The sequence below is a fragment of the Populus alba genome, chromosome 5 (genome assembly GCF_005239225.2).
Source record: "Populus alba chromosome 5, ASM523922v2, whole genome shotgun sequence".
In the NCBI taxonomy this organism is placed as follows: Eukaryota; Viridiplantae; Streptophyta; class Magnoliopsida; order Malpighiales; family Salicaceae; genus Populus; species Populus alba.
In genome coordinates this window covers 12,286,050-12,300,496 of record NC_133288.1, presented here as the reverse complement: position 1 = coordinate 12,300,496, position 14,447 = coordinate 12,286,050, and the positions used below count along the sequence as shown (strand labels likewise).

Here is a 14,447-nt window from a genome sequence, read left to right as displayed (position 1 = left end):
ACACTTAATAGGTATATATGATCAAAATTAAGTCCAAAGTCTTCTAAAGCTTGTCTATCGGCTGTTATATATTATGTTTTAGTTGTAAATAGAGCTACTAAGTTTTACTTCTTACTAGGGGTGAGCAAAAAAACCGATAAACCGATTAAACCGAGAAAACCAAAAAAACCGAACTGAAAAAAAAAAACCAAAAAAACCAATTAAAAAATCACAAAAAAATTCCGGTTCGGTTCGGTTTCAGTTTCTAAAGTCTGAAACCGATTGAACCGAATCGAACCGAACCGGTTCAACTAGCCAACACTTAAAAAAAAAAAACCAACTATAAATAGAATATTTTCTAACCCTAAAGTAACATCCCCATCAGCCGCCCCCCAACAATCTTCTCTTCATATCTCATTCTCTCATTATCTCACTTTACTCTCCGTGTTGGTTTTTTCTCCCATCCCTCTACTTTTTATGAGACTTTTGTCTTGTTGTGGCTTCTTCCTGGAAAGCACTAGTTCTTGGTAAAGCACAGATTAATCAACAATGGATTTTTTGTGAGAGATGAGTGTTTGTTTGTTTTTGTTGGATCCTGATGGATGGAACCCCGATCCTCTCTCTCTTTTTCTTGTTGTTTCTTGTTCTTCCCCTCTGTGGTTTTTGGGTTTTCCCTTTCTCTGGTCCTTTTCTGTCTCTCTAGTTTTGTATTCTCTTTCCCCCTCTGATTTTATAAGGCCAAACCTTGAGAGAAATTCGATCCTTATGCTGGGATAGTGATCTTGTATGCTGATAATTATTGTTTTATTTTTTTTGCTCTGTCTTTGGTGGGATAAGAACACTAATAGTCCTGCCATTGTTAGATTGTTGGTGATGGGTTTCCTTAACATTAATGACGCATCGTGGGGTGAAGGAAATTGGGACAAAATGGGATTTGTGGTAGACAACCTGGTCTATAATGTGGATTGGATTTGGTTGTGTTAATGGTTCTACAGAGGGAGGAATATTGCTAGTGTTGGTAGAGGACCATTGGGTTTGAACCAGTTTGGAAGGGGAAAAAAAACAGAACTGAACCGAAATTAATCGGTTTGAACCAGTTTTCGGTTCGGTTCGATTAAAAAAAAAAATTTTTAAAATCCAGTTTGGTTGTTTATTTTGGTTCAAAACCGGACTGAACCAGAAATGCTCAACCCTACTTCTTACTAGCCCAAGATATTTAAGAGAATCCTAAAAAGTGACATGTTCCACTAGTATTTTTTTTTTATTTATCAACATCTGATAAGATTAGCATTTGAATAGCTAATTAAACTCAACTCATTTCTTTTTAGATACCACAACTCTAAATTAAATATATCATGCAAATATCAAAAGATTTGCATTACATTATTAACATGGAATTCTTTAGGGTATGCTTGAAAATATACATATAGAAAGACACAGAATAAAATATGGGGTCTACTTAAAGTTAAATATAAGAGTGATATGATAAAATATCGAGATTTGGTGATGTTGCATGTCTAAGTGCAAGACAACCTGTGTTGTTTTTGTGATGTAACATAGGCTTTCCTAAAAGAGAAACAAACATAATTTCACACAAAAGGGCCAGCACATGATGACTGCACAAGGAGTGCACGCATATATTGCTAGCTGTGACCTTAAACTGACCGAACGACACCAACTTGCTCTAAAAAAAGGCATATGCTTAGCTAACCCTAAAAAATTATTGCGAGGCATCAATAAAAGGGTGCCATATAAGTTTTCTAAGTATTTCCCTTCATGGAAACAAAAGTCACGGGTACATGCCCTACTCTCCATCCCTAAGAACCGAAATTAACGTGACCCTCTTTATTGCTTGAAGATTATTCTAATAGGAGCTTGATGCTGCCACCAGTGTGTTTCTCCTTCCTACAAGATAACATTTCTAAAGGCACGTCTATTTTGAAGCTGCCAGTACCCTAACGAAAGTTATGTAGCAATCTCTCCAGAAAGAAAGTTGCTTTTATCAAGAAATCATGACTTGACCAAAAAAATAAGTTAATGCATGAAACAAACCAGGGGCAGATCTTATACCAAACACGAAATATCTGAGGGATTACAATCGTAAGAAATCGACAGTTGTAAGCTATTCTGTTTCAGTTTTATTCATGGTAAATGAGATTAACTTGTGAGCAAACTATATGAGTTTAAAAGACGCACCAAATCAAGAGATTCAATTTCTCTCGCTGACAAGAACAAACACAGTCCATACATACATGCTCAGATCCCAAAGACAAAAGCTTGTTCCAATATTCCTCTAAAGTAAGACTGAAAAGCAGAAGGATGTTTGACTTAACCATGCCAAATCACAAGACTTCAACAGAGAAGCAAACTCGCGATAACAATACACAAATAAACAAATCATACAATCTGACATATAAAATTTACATTTTGACGTCTGACCATCCATTTTAATGCTCGTAAGATCATAATATCTCAGTATTAGTTGCCTTTCTACAAGTTTCAGTATGATTTGCCTATTTGTAAATCATTTCTTCTACTGATGTAGTTTGATGTCTTTTTCGAATGATGAAAAAGGATTGATTAATGGACATAATATCATTTTATCCCAGATAGACTAATCTAACATCACTTCCAAGGAGGAATTAGAGATAGCCCTTCAGCCTTCTATAATCCAACCAATTAGAAATAAAAGCTTGGTAGTAAAAATTGAAAAAGAATAATTACAAGACTAGAAATGCAAGAGGGTCAAATCCCAGATAGGCGCGTGTATATTTATTTACTCCAAACTATTTTTCAATGAATGTTCCCAGTAGGATAACACTTTTGGCTGCAAAAATAAAAAAAAAATAAAAAAAAATTGTTACACATCATGAAGGATTGCAATAATTGTAATCTTACTTGATGATATCAAGAATAGCACCATGGAATTCATCGAATGTCTTGGTATTTTTGTCCACAAATTGCTTATAGAGTGTTCCCATCACATTACTTTTGTCATCTGTGTCGGAAGGCATGGACAGCGCTACCAGTAAACAATTTAGCTCATGATTATTGACAATCTTAAACTCAAGCACATATGCGCATACCTTCATCAGAATCCAAGAAACGAAAAGAAGAGGAAAGAATAAAATAGGATGGAGTCGAAAGTAAATAGGAGGGCAAAAGGAAAACATCAGCAAATTGTACCATTTTGCAAACTTGAACAAGAATAGATCCAATGGTGTACAATAGAAAATACAGATGAAAAGATGGGAATATCTTGTTGAGTTGGGAAGTCAGAGTTCGAAAAGGAAATGTAAAATCTTTTAACTGGCTTGAGACTGTTGTTTGGTACAGGGAGGAGCCGGTACAGGTGGTGTGATTGCTGATAGAGCCCTCACTACCCTGCTTTTCCTTTTCGAAGCTCTTCGCGGTTAAATTTATTTCTTGAAAGAAAGTAAATTCCCTTTCACTTCCCTCCTCTCCTAAAGGTGCAGGTGCAGTAAATTACAGTTCGTACTCCAGCATTACAAAGTAGTATTAATAATTAAGAAAAAAACTCCTGCCAACGTTTTATTTTACCATGTAATATGAGAGCAACTCAGCCAAGCCTTCATCCAAGCATATGCCTTTCTTACCAAAAAGTATCAATGCAAGAAGATGCTTGTGCAGATTGAAACAAAGCAAACACAAAACTGCTGAAAAACACCACTTGTCTAATAAGACCTTTGGGAATGTAAAGGTGCAATGGCGACGGGACCCATTTTTAATGAAAGAGAAACTAATGTGTATCATGGCAATATAACGAATCACATCAAAACAATAGTATTCGAAGTTCAAACTTAGATATTGTGCACAAAGTGGCAGGAGATTGATTGTGATTTACAGAATAGGAATTATATACTTGATTTGCAGCAGAAAGGAAAGGAGAATAGAGAGAAGATATGTATCAGGATAAGCAGCATGTACAATTTTAATCACAGAAGGTGCCATCTTTTTTTGGAAAGCCTTATTTTTTTCTCCCCCGCTTTTTCTTGTAATTGGAAACATCAGACCTGGATTTGGGAAGTGATTTTCCACCAAAAAGAACACGAGCCACTAGCATCTCTTCTGGCAGGTCAGGATTTGAAGCTTGGTCTGTTTGCTTTTCCATTACTCCCAGAAGCTTCTCTGCTAGCCCAATGTCAAAATCTTTGAACTCTTTCACTGCAGCATTACATATCAGAATTTCTTCCTCAGCCTGAAGATATGAGAAATAAATAGTCTCATAAGACTTAAGGTGGGCAAGTAGCCTCTCCTTGACTTAAAACTGCAGTTTCAGGCACAAGATCTCTCATGTTGCACTCAGACATTTGCTGAGATAAACCTAGACTTAATGCATGCCAACTTCCGTGTGTGTGTGTTACAACAAAAATAGAACTCCCATTTTATTTCCACAGATGAGAGAAAACAAAGTAAACTATAAATCACAGAAGAAACACGTACATTTCCACATGAAACCCCACCCTGAGGTTGGCCAGTGTTCTCAATCATATCAGATCGAGAGGTGGCATCTCCATGACTCGAAATTGCAGTTTCAGGCATAAGATCCCCCATGTTGCACCCAGACATATGCTGTGTTTGTGTATGTAGCAATCTATATCCTATTCTTGGAACTGAAGCAGGATTTTGTTCAGAACTGGTCAATGCATTCGATGGTGCAAGTAAGCTCAAATTATTGACAGAAGAAAATTTCACAGGATTTTCACTAGCCACTTTGTCTGCCCGGGACTTCAACTTATGGACATGTGATTTTAGCACTTCAATCTGTCTAAGGATATGTTCACTGATGCTATCTCTGGACTGAATAGAAGTCAATCCATCTTGAGTCCCAAACTCATCATTGTCATTTATTGTCTTGGCTGCAAAATCACCATCCATATAAGAGCATTAAGAACCCAATAACCTTGCAGAATTTTTATCCACAACAAAAGTCAGGATGCATCTAGTAGTCCTGTGTTTTTAAACAATAATGTCTTGAACAATATGAGTGGGTGAGTGCAGATGGATCACCTGCCCATAATAGCAATTTACTATTTCAGAAGACAGCAACTACAATACCAAATCAATATTTATTAGCACTAACGTTTCCATTTCTAAAACATTTTAAATTATTGCTCTCGTTAACCTGAATGATTGCAATGTTCCTAGCCAACATGGAATTAGAGAATTATTTCAAAATTTCCTGGAAAAAAAATGAAGTGCTGCAGAGGAGAGAAACATCAAATCAACAACAAAAACCAGTGAAAGACAGCATGCATGAGGCTCCTTGCAAACAAGAGATCTTCGATATAGACAAATTCCTGACATGCCCCTATTTAAAGAGATTGAAATGACACTCCTATATTTAATTTTTTTTTTTTTAAAAAAAAAAGCTTGAAATTTATAAGCAAATAATGCCAATTAGACATGCTAGAATATCTTTATTCTAGAACATATTCTGTTAGCTTATATCGTAATTGCAATTGGGAAATTTCATATAGAATATTTGCAAGAGTATATGTGGATGATATATTCTTTTTCATATATCTAAACTAAGTAACCACAGTTATTCAACAAAAGTAAAAGTAAAAATTAATCTTTTTCTTACCTGGGTTACTGTAACCGTCATCAATAGAAGCACCATCAGTAGCAGACTTCTTATTTTCTGGTCAATACAGAAAAGAGAAATTTAGCACCATCATATTTATGGCAAAATATTTGTAAGAACAAAGTTATAAAAAAAAACAAAAGCAAGAATCAGAAAATTTAGCACCATAATAGGAGAAAAGGTTATGTTGTAATATATATGATGCTACATCCTCAGTCTCTTCAAATCTCTTTCTTTTCTTTCTCTTCATTGCTTTCTTTCTCGTCATACAAGTAGAAAAAGGCAGTGACTTCACAGGAAAACCTCCTTCCATAAATGTTTCAAGATCAAACAGTTTTCTCTGTTCATCTTCTGCAATTTCTCTGTCATACTTGAGGGCTTGGGACTGCAATTCCTTAATTTTCAATTCTACCCACTTAAATCTCCACATGAGAGGACGAATAAATCTCCTCCAATGGTCTGTCAACTTTTTCCTCCTGAAAGGTTGGAAACACTCACAAAGTTGCATGGGAAACAATATTTGAAAGTTAAATTGAGCAAACAACACACATCAACATAGTGGAAATGAAAAGGTAAATATCATAGGAGCAAACATGCAAAACTCAGGAGAACTTGGCTATCATGAACACAGGTATTCAAATCCATACCAAAAAAAAAGAACCACGTCAATCATGTTGAGGCATGTTAAAAATTGCTATAGCAGAGATTTAAACCGTACAATGATTTGATTGTGGATATGTTTGCAAGTGCTTATTCATTGACAGTAAATCCTGAATGAGAAAAGAACTTTTAGCAGAGGGCAATCATCTGAACCTTTCAACAACCTTTCAGAGAATGGGAGATAGGATACATCTAGTAGCACCGTAAACAATGTCACTGGTAGATATGATACAATTAATGTGAATTTCAAAAAGGATAACTGTAAGTTACCATTAGCTATGAATTCTACAGAAATGCCAAAAAGAGGCCTTATTACTAAACTTTCAGTGAAAATCAGGACAGTAACAAAATTCATACCCTGGAGGACCTGATACTGTGTTACATGGATCACAACGAAGTTTTGTTTTTTTTTTTTTTTCCTCCCAACCCTAACCCAAATTTATCTTTTCAGGCCATTCAAACTGCAAATACAGCTTTAATTTAATTCACATAACAAGATGAAAAATTTAATAGATGAAAATGAAGAAGACAATTGCAGATGATTGCTTAAGTTTGCCTCTAACTAAATTTCAACTTTGAAATTTCACCAAGAAAGGGTAGCTGATAACCGATGATGGTTCATAATTGTTATTCCATGATGGGATACTTTAGGAGTAGTATTAGATTAATTGATTTCTCAAGTCGCAATGTGTGCAGATGAGCACTAAATTACACAGGCGTAAAATAAATCAATCAAACTTATAAATACCTCATTTTAAATGAGCTGCCATATCCATCAAATATAGACATATGTCCACCTCCAACAAATAACTGTGACTCAACTTCAGTATCACTTAACCCAGAAGAACCATTCTTAGTCTTAGATTCCGTGTCCCCAAAAGAACTAATGCTCTGGGTCGCAGCATCGTCACATCTAGCTTCATTTTGCTCATTGTCACTGACAGTGGTACAGTCAATTATATTAACCTCCATATCCTCACTTCTGGCTGCAGCTGCCTTAGCTCCATCACCATGTAAAGCTTCTTCTGCATGAAAGCTTTTGTCCTGGAAATTACTCACACATTGTATGAACTTATTATCTTGTGGATCTCGTGGCATACTCTTATTCTCTTTATTAGCCAAAACTTCCATTGCAGCAATCGGTTTGTTTTTTTATGTCCAAATCAGGACCCATATTAATGTGACCTGCAACACAATAACATTCTCTTACTCAGCTTTTCGATTGTCATCACCCCATCATTAATAAATTCATATCAATGAAATAAATTCGTTTTACTATTAATTTTTATTTCCAAATTAACAGAAAGCAATACCTAAGCAGATTCTAATATACATAATGGCATAAAAGAAAGAAGGAAAACTACTATAAATTAATTAATTATTCAAGATTGAGCAAAAATAAGAAAACTTTAGCAACCAAACAGGAATTTCACCATGTGAATTCATTGAAATTGCATATCATATTGACATCTAATACAGTTACCAAGAAAAAGAATGAAAATGAAAATTCAAGATATAAAACCTAGTATTGAAATTGAAACCCTAAACCCTAACAATTAGAAAATATAAGTTAACTACCTGCCTGAGGAAAGGTTTCTGGGACTCTGATTATGTGAGGGTTAGAGAGGAAAGATTCACTGCCGGTGTAGGCTAGGCCGGCCGGAGACTGAGTGTTAAAGGAGACGGAATTTTATTTATTTATTATTTTTTTGTGAGGGATGAACAGAGGACTACAACGGCTAGTGGGGCTGTGAAGTAGCTTCGGAAACAACTTCGATGGACGGGGTTACTATATGTTACAGCTGCTTACACGATAATTATACAGGTGGCGTCCAGTTATAGGCACCTAGGCTGTATAATGTCCACCTCAGCTGAGGCTCTACCTTGCTTTCGCTGTTTCTGCCCCCCCCCCCCACAAATGTTTCTATTGTATTTTTACATAAGCTACTTTAATATATTTTTAAAATATTTATTAAGAATTTTATTTAAGTATCTAATTAAATAAATTAATAACCATCAAAGTAAATAAATAAAAGAAAAAAATAAAATGAGTTATTTAATTAGTTGTGTTTACTAAATTTATTTATTAAAATTAATAAAAAATAATAAAAATAGAAAACACATGTTAAACCGGTTGAATAAAATAAAAGAAATTATACAAAGCCTAACATATTAGAAATATTATTTAAAAATAAATATTTTTATTCATAAAAAATAAAGTTCATATGTATAAAAACACAAAAAAAATATAGATGAATCAGTATAATATCTTTAAAAATTAAATACACACAAAAAAATTTCAAGAAAACTTTTATTCAAAAAAAACATGCATAACTCATACCATACGTCATGAAATCAAGATAAATTAATAGGAAAAAAAATTGAAGAAAATTACAAAACCAAACTTTCTCTTAAAAAAATAATGTAGAATGATGAAATCAAAAAATAAAATGAGCGAAAAAAAAAAAGAATGTCAAACTGCATTAACTTTTCAAACCCGTGACTCAGACCATTAGATCATAAGCACAACAAGTACATAAATTATGAAACTCAATTTTCAACAAATCAAATGCCAAATGATAAAACTAGAAATAAATGAATTAGACAAAAGGATCTAAAAAAAATATATAATTAAAATAATGAGGGTAAAAATCAAAATAAAAAACCAAATTAGAGGGCAACCATAAATTTTCAAGTGGAGGGTTAAATTGAAAAGAAAAATAACTTTAACAAAAGAAAAAACAAATCAAAAGAATGAAGGTCATATTGAAAAAAAATACAACATAAAATTTGATTGAATGATAAAATTAAAAACCAATAAAATTTTAACAAAAGAGTCAAGAAAAAAAATTAGAAATCAAAAGAATAAGGATTGAATTGTAAAAAATAATATATGATAAATTATAATTAAATGACTAAATTGAAAAAAAATACAGAACTTGTATAAAAGGAAAAGGAATGACACTAAACAAATCAAAAGAATAAGAACTGAAATTGAAATATAAAAAACAAAGAGGATTGTTGCACATGGACGCTCGACGTGAGCAACGTCATAGGGATCAAGTAGTTGTCACCTAGTTGTTTGGTTTAGAGTTACTAGGAGACCTAGGTATATTGGATTTTTCAAAAATTTCAAAGGTAAGGGACTGGCTATAGCTAAGAAATGTATTAACATCCTTTAATACACCTTACCTGAAATAAGTTGCATTGTATGATCTATATATGGTTTAAAGGTTTTGATTGGTTCATAACTAGTGATTTGTCTATGACTTAAAATAAAAATTTACTCTAATAAATAAATTCGGCATTTCGAATTTATTATAGGCTAAATGTTGAGATAAATTCTTATAGGAAGGGTCAGTGTAAGTGCCCTGACAGGATCCATCTATCTTGAAATGCAAAAGAGTTCTCCACAACTTGTATATTATGGTAAAAAATACTCTCAATTTAAAAACAATGAATATCTAAAATAATTCTAAAAATTTTCTAGTCAACTCCTAGTATTTAAATATCAGCTTATTTATAGGTCCAACATTTATGACAAGATGTTGACCATTAATTTTCATGAATTAAAATTTTTAAGGTTATTGAAATATAGACCAAAATCCATTGGAATATAACAAAACTCTTGTACAACTCATGCAATATCCTTTTTTTAAAACATGCCAAAGTATTTTAGATTTTTTAAATAAAAAAAATGTTCAAATAATTTTAAGGATTTTTTGTCATATACAAGGAAAAAAAAGGTATCATTTTGTATAATTTTTATATATATATATATATATATATATATATTAAGTTTTGTTTGGAAAAAAACCATATTTTGTAATAAAACTCCCCAAAACAAGCCTAAGGAAAATATAGTATAGTAAAGGAGAAAACCTATTTTAACAACATTGGTGAAACCTTTTCACCTTAACATAATAAACTTAGCTAAACATAATGAGAAGAGAAACATAAATAAACAACATAAGAACATAAGTATAATAAAGGAAATAAAAAACATAAACAAGAGATTAAGAAAAATATAACATGAAATAAAACTTAAACATTACAAAAATATAAAGAAATAAATAAAGAGTATGATCTTGATCTGAACAACTAAGATGCCTAAATGCATGGAAAATGCCTCCTTTTATAGGCCAAAATTTGAAGCTATTAATTTGATGACTAATTGTTAAGTGGGTAGTCACATCTTGACTTGATGACAATTCTTATTTTCTTGTCTGGACAAAACATCATTGATAACGTCCAAATTTGAACCACATGTACTCATGAAAGTTCTAGAAAATTGTATCATCTTTCTAAGAAAAACATTTTAGGTCATTTGAACTTTTAGAACTCGAGATATGGGCTAAACACTGAACAGTGTCTAGGCTGCAAAATAAATTCGGACTTCTTCGTTGTTGCCATAATTTGGACTTCAAAACGGCCTTTTTAAATCTTGGACTCCACATGAAAGTTTTAGGCCGATGTCTTATCCTTCCATCTATATTAAGTAGACCTAAATCCAAGATCTATAGCTCTAGATATGATCTAATTACCGAACAGTTTTCCAGTTTGGATTGAACCGATATCTCTTTCCTAAGTTTGGCTCTCTTTTTGTCCTTTCAATTTAAGTACTTAAACTCATCAATCAATCCTTTCATTTATGTGATAGGCATGCATTTAAGATGAACATTTACCATAAATTAAGGTATCTTATAATATCAAACTTGTTATTATAAAACATGCTTTAGTTAAGGAGTTATTGATACTTCAAGTGCAAAATGATGATATAAAACCTTGATAAAAATACATTTTTAAGTACTAATCAGTATGTTTGTTGAATGAATTGATGTGGAGCTTTTGATTGAGTTTTTAAGGTAGACTTGGTGATCCGAGATATGTATAGACATTGATCATGCCACTTTACCTTGTAATGATAGAGAGCAACCTCGTGGTGCATGGAGAAAAATGAGTACTGGTGAATAGGTCAGTACTCATCATTGGTGATGGTGTCGTCCTATGTCATTGATGAAGAAGCAGGTGCTTTTACTATGTACAGAGAATTTAGGTGCTGTAGGAACACCAATGGGGTGGTTTGAATGTGTGTAGGTATACATCAGTGGATGGTATGCAATCCCCCCTCTGACTTCTTGAAACTCAAAAAATACATTGAAATATATGCCTGAACAAGATTACTGGATCGAGATCCAAAATATCATGGTTAACCAGTCAGAATCGAAGTGTGTCAAGTTGGGTTGTTTGGCTATTTAGGGCTAACCTAAATGCTCAAAAATTCTAGCCGTTTTGAGATTGGCCAAATGGTTAGGAAATTATTTTATATATATATATATATATATTATATTTTTATATATATGTATATATGCCTCATCAATGCATCACTAACAAATCAATATTCAATTTATAACATTATCACCAATTATAAGATCTTACTAGTTGTGGACCCGCTATATCGCATTCTTGATTTTTTGTTTTTATTTGCATATAAAAAAATGTTCAAGTACTGCAAATGCATTTCAAAGAAGGAAAAAAAAATATATGACTCGGGTGGTAGACCTGACTAAATCAAATAAGTTGGTTATATTTTAATTAAGTGATAAAAAAAAATAAGCAATGCCATCATATGAACCAAATAAAAAAGAATGATCATAATAACCTTGGAAATTGTTTTTATAAAATGAGATAAACAATGTAACTCAATTATCAGCCTATTAAATATAAAAAAGAAAAATTAGGTAAAACATGACCTAAAAAAATTGGTTTGAGTTAACTTGATTTAGCATGACAAACCTATAAACCTGATAATTAGAGCCAAGCCAACCCGGGTTATCCTGTCAAACTCACAGTCCAAGTCATGAGATCAGGGTAACCTGATAGAAAAGAAAATGAAAAAAATCACAAAGCCTATTTTTTAAAAAAGAAAAATATTGTCAACCCGCATTAAATTTTCAAACTTATAACCCGAATTATTAGATTAAAGCATCTCATTTGAAAAAATCATGAAACTTAATCCCCAACTAATCAAAACATTAAAGGATTCAAAACCAAAAATAGAAATTAAAAGAATGAGATCAAAATTGAAATACAAAATAAATTTTATCTTTGATTGAAGGGTGAAATGGAAAAGAAAAATTAATTCAACAAAAGGACACAAAAAAAATCAAAAGAATAAGGATCAAAATTGAAATACCAGATACAAACCAATTTTTAATTGAATGGTGAAATTGAAAAGAAATATGAATTCAAAAAAATCAAAAGAATAAGGACCGAATTGAAACAAATAATAGATGATAAATTAGGATTGAATGATGAAATTGAAAAAAAAAATTCTACAAAAGGGAAAAAAAATTAGAAATAAAAAATAAGGACTAAAGTTGAAATACTAACAACAAAGAGGGCCAAGTTGTAATTTTGATAGGAGGAGAGAGAAAAAAAGAAAAAAAAGGCCCATCTGCGATAAACCAGGCCACCACCGCTGGAACGTGCAGCACAAACAGAAAGAGAATGTGGTGATGCTTATAAAGACACTATGAAATTGTATTTTTGAATACTGGGAGGTGTTGCTCACACCACCCGAAATATGTTGGTGCCTCCAACACGCCTATAAAGGAGGCACACACACCCCTACCTTTTTTTATATATATTTATCTAAATACCAAATTGCTTTTAAGGTAATGTGATAATAACAAAAAATAGCTTTATGAAAAGATAAAAAAGCCCTTTGACAGTAGTTTTATTTTTTTTTTTCCTTTTAAGGGTGCCCTATTTTATTTTTTGGTTATTCCTTAAATTCATCTTTTTTCTTCCAAACTAAAAAAAAAATCAAAAATAAAATAAAGATTGGCATTTCAACAAAAGTAAGTTGGGGAGATTTCATATGTAGAAAAAACCAAGCTATAATTTTTTATGAAATTAAGAGCCTAATTGTATCCTATTTTACCCCAAACTGGAGAGACAATGCAAATTCAAGATCAAGTTACATTATTATTAGATGAATCTGCATATAAATTAAGTATAAGGACATAATTAGATTTTTAATAGGTCAATTTGATTTAATTATAGGTCAAATTAAAATTTAATTACGTTTAAGAATTAATTTGGGTCTAATTGAAGGGTTTAATTAGGTGCAAGGACTTAATCATACTTTAAATAGGTCAAATTAATTTTATTAAAGGTTTAATTGGTGAAACATTAAGTTTGGAAGCCCAATTTGAACTTAATTAAAAAGATTGGAATTTTAGAAGATCAAATTTAATTTTTACCAAGTCAATTGATTTAAATCATTAGTAAAATTGCAAGAAAATCAAAGTTTTGAGGTCAATTAAGGGTTATATTGAAGAAATTCCTAACCAAAAACCATTTTGAAAAAGGTGTTGAAGTATGGTAACTCAATTGATTGAAATCAGGGGTAAAATTGCAAAAAAAATCAAAGTTTTAAAGTCAATTAAAGGTTAAATTGAAGAAATTCACAACCAATAACTATTTTGCAAAAGACACCAAACTATGGGGACCCATTTGATTGAAATCAATAGTGAAATTGAAGAGAACTGAAAGTTTAATGGTCAACTAAGAGTCAAATTACATAAATCCAAAATATCCATATTCCACCTGCTATAAATAGGGTTAGATTTTATGGCCTAAAGGATGAGAAAATCAGGTTCAAAGTCAACAAAAAACCAGTTTTCTCCCTGGTTTTTTTCTCCAGCATCTTCTCTCTCTCTCTCTCTGCCACTGTCATCACCTCTTACATCTGTCGAAGACAACCACCAATAGACCAGCTCCTCCCCCTAGCACCATCATGGTCCAACAACAGAAACCACTACAGCCACCGCAAGCTTCCCCTCTCCTTTGCAAGCTTTTGCCTCTTCTACTCCAGCAACCAACCATAGCAGCCAACTCCATTATCACTTGTCGGCGGCATTTTCACCCACAACTCTACTATCGGTCAACAACAAGGCCAACTGGCCTCTCCCCATGCCAAGTAAGCCTCTTCTCTTTTCCTCCTTCCTTTTTATCCCCCCAGCACCGCCGTAGTCCAACGACATCAACCACCACGAGCTTCCCCTCTCCTTTGTAAGCTTCTACCTCTTTTGCACCAGCAACCAACCTAGCAGCCAACTCCACTATCACTCGTCATCGATGTCTCCACCCACATCTTTACCACCGATCAACAACAAGGCCAGCTGGCCTCTCC

At 32.8% G+C, this 14,447-nt stretch overlaps 1 protein-coding gene across 4 annotated transcripts; it reads right to left on the bottom strand.

Moving 5' to 3' along the window:
- Positions 1-3,760: 3,760 nt before the first annotated feature.
- On the bottom strand, positions 3,761-8,008 carry LOC118045740 (uncharacterized). 4 transcript variants are annotated; one of them, XM_073409551.1, is made up of 7 exons: positions 7,987-8,008; positions 7,826-7,891; positions 6,996-7,432; positions 5,753-6,063; positions 5,588-5,644; positions 4,444-4,859; positions 3,761-4,198 (listed from the first exon to the last, which is right to left on the bottom strand). In XM_073409551.1, the coding sequence occupies exons 3-7, from the start codon at positions 7,376-7,378 to the stop codon at positions 3,968-3,970; spliced, it is 1,398 nt and encodes a 465-aa protein (XP_073265652.1). In that variant the 5' UTR covers positions 7,379-7,432; positions 7,826-7,891; positions 7,987-8,008; the 3' UTR covers positions 3,761-3,967. The 4 variants fall into 4 exon arrangements, with proteins under 4 accessions (XP_073265652.1, XP_073265653.1, XP_034910331.1 ...); XM_073409552.1 differs by having other exon boundaries at positions 7,830-7,891; XM_035054440.2 differs by having other exon boundaries at positions 7,830-8,007.
- Between the last annotated feature and the right edge of the window lie 6,439 nt (positions 8,009-14,447).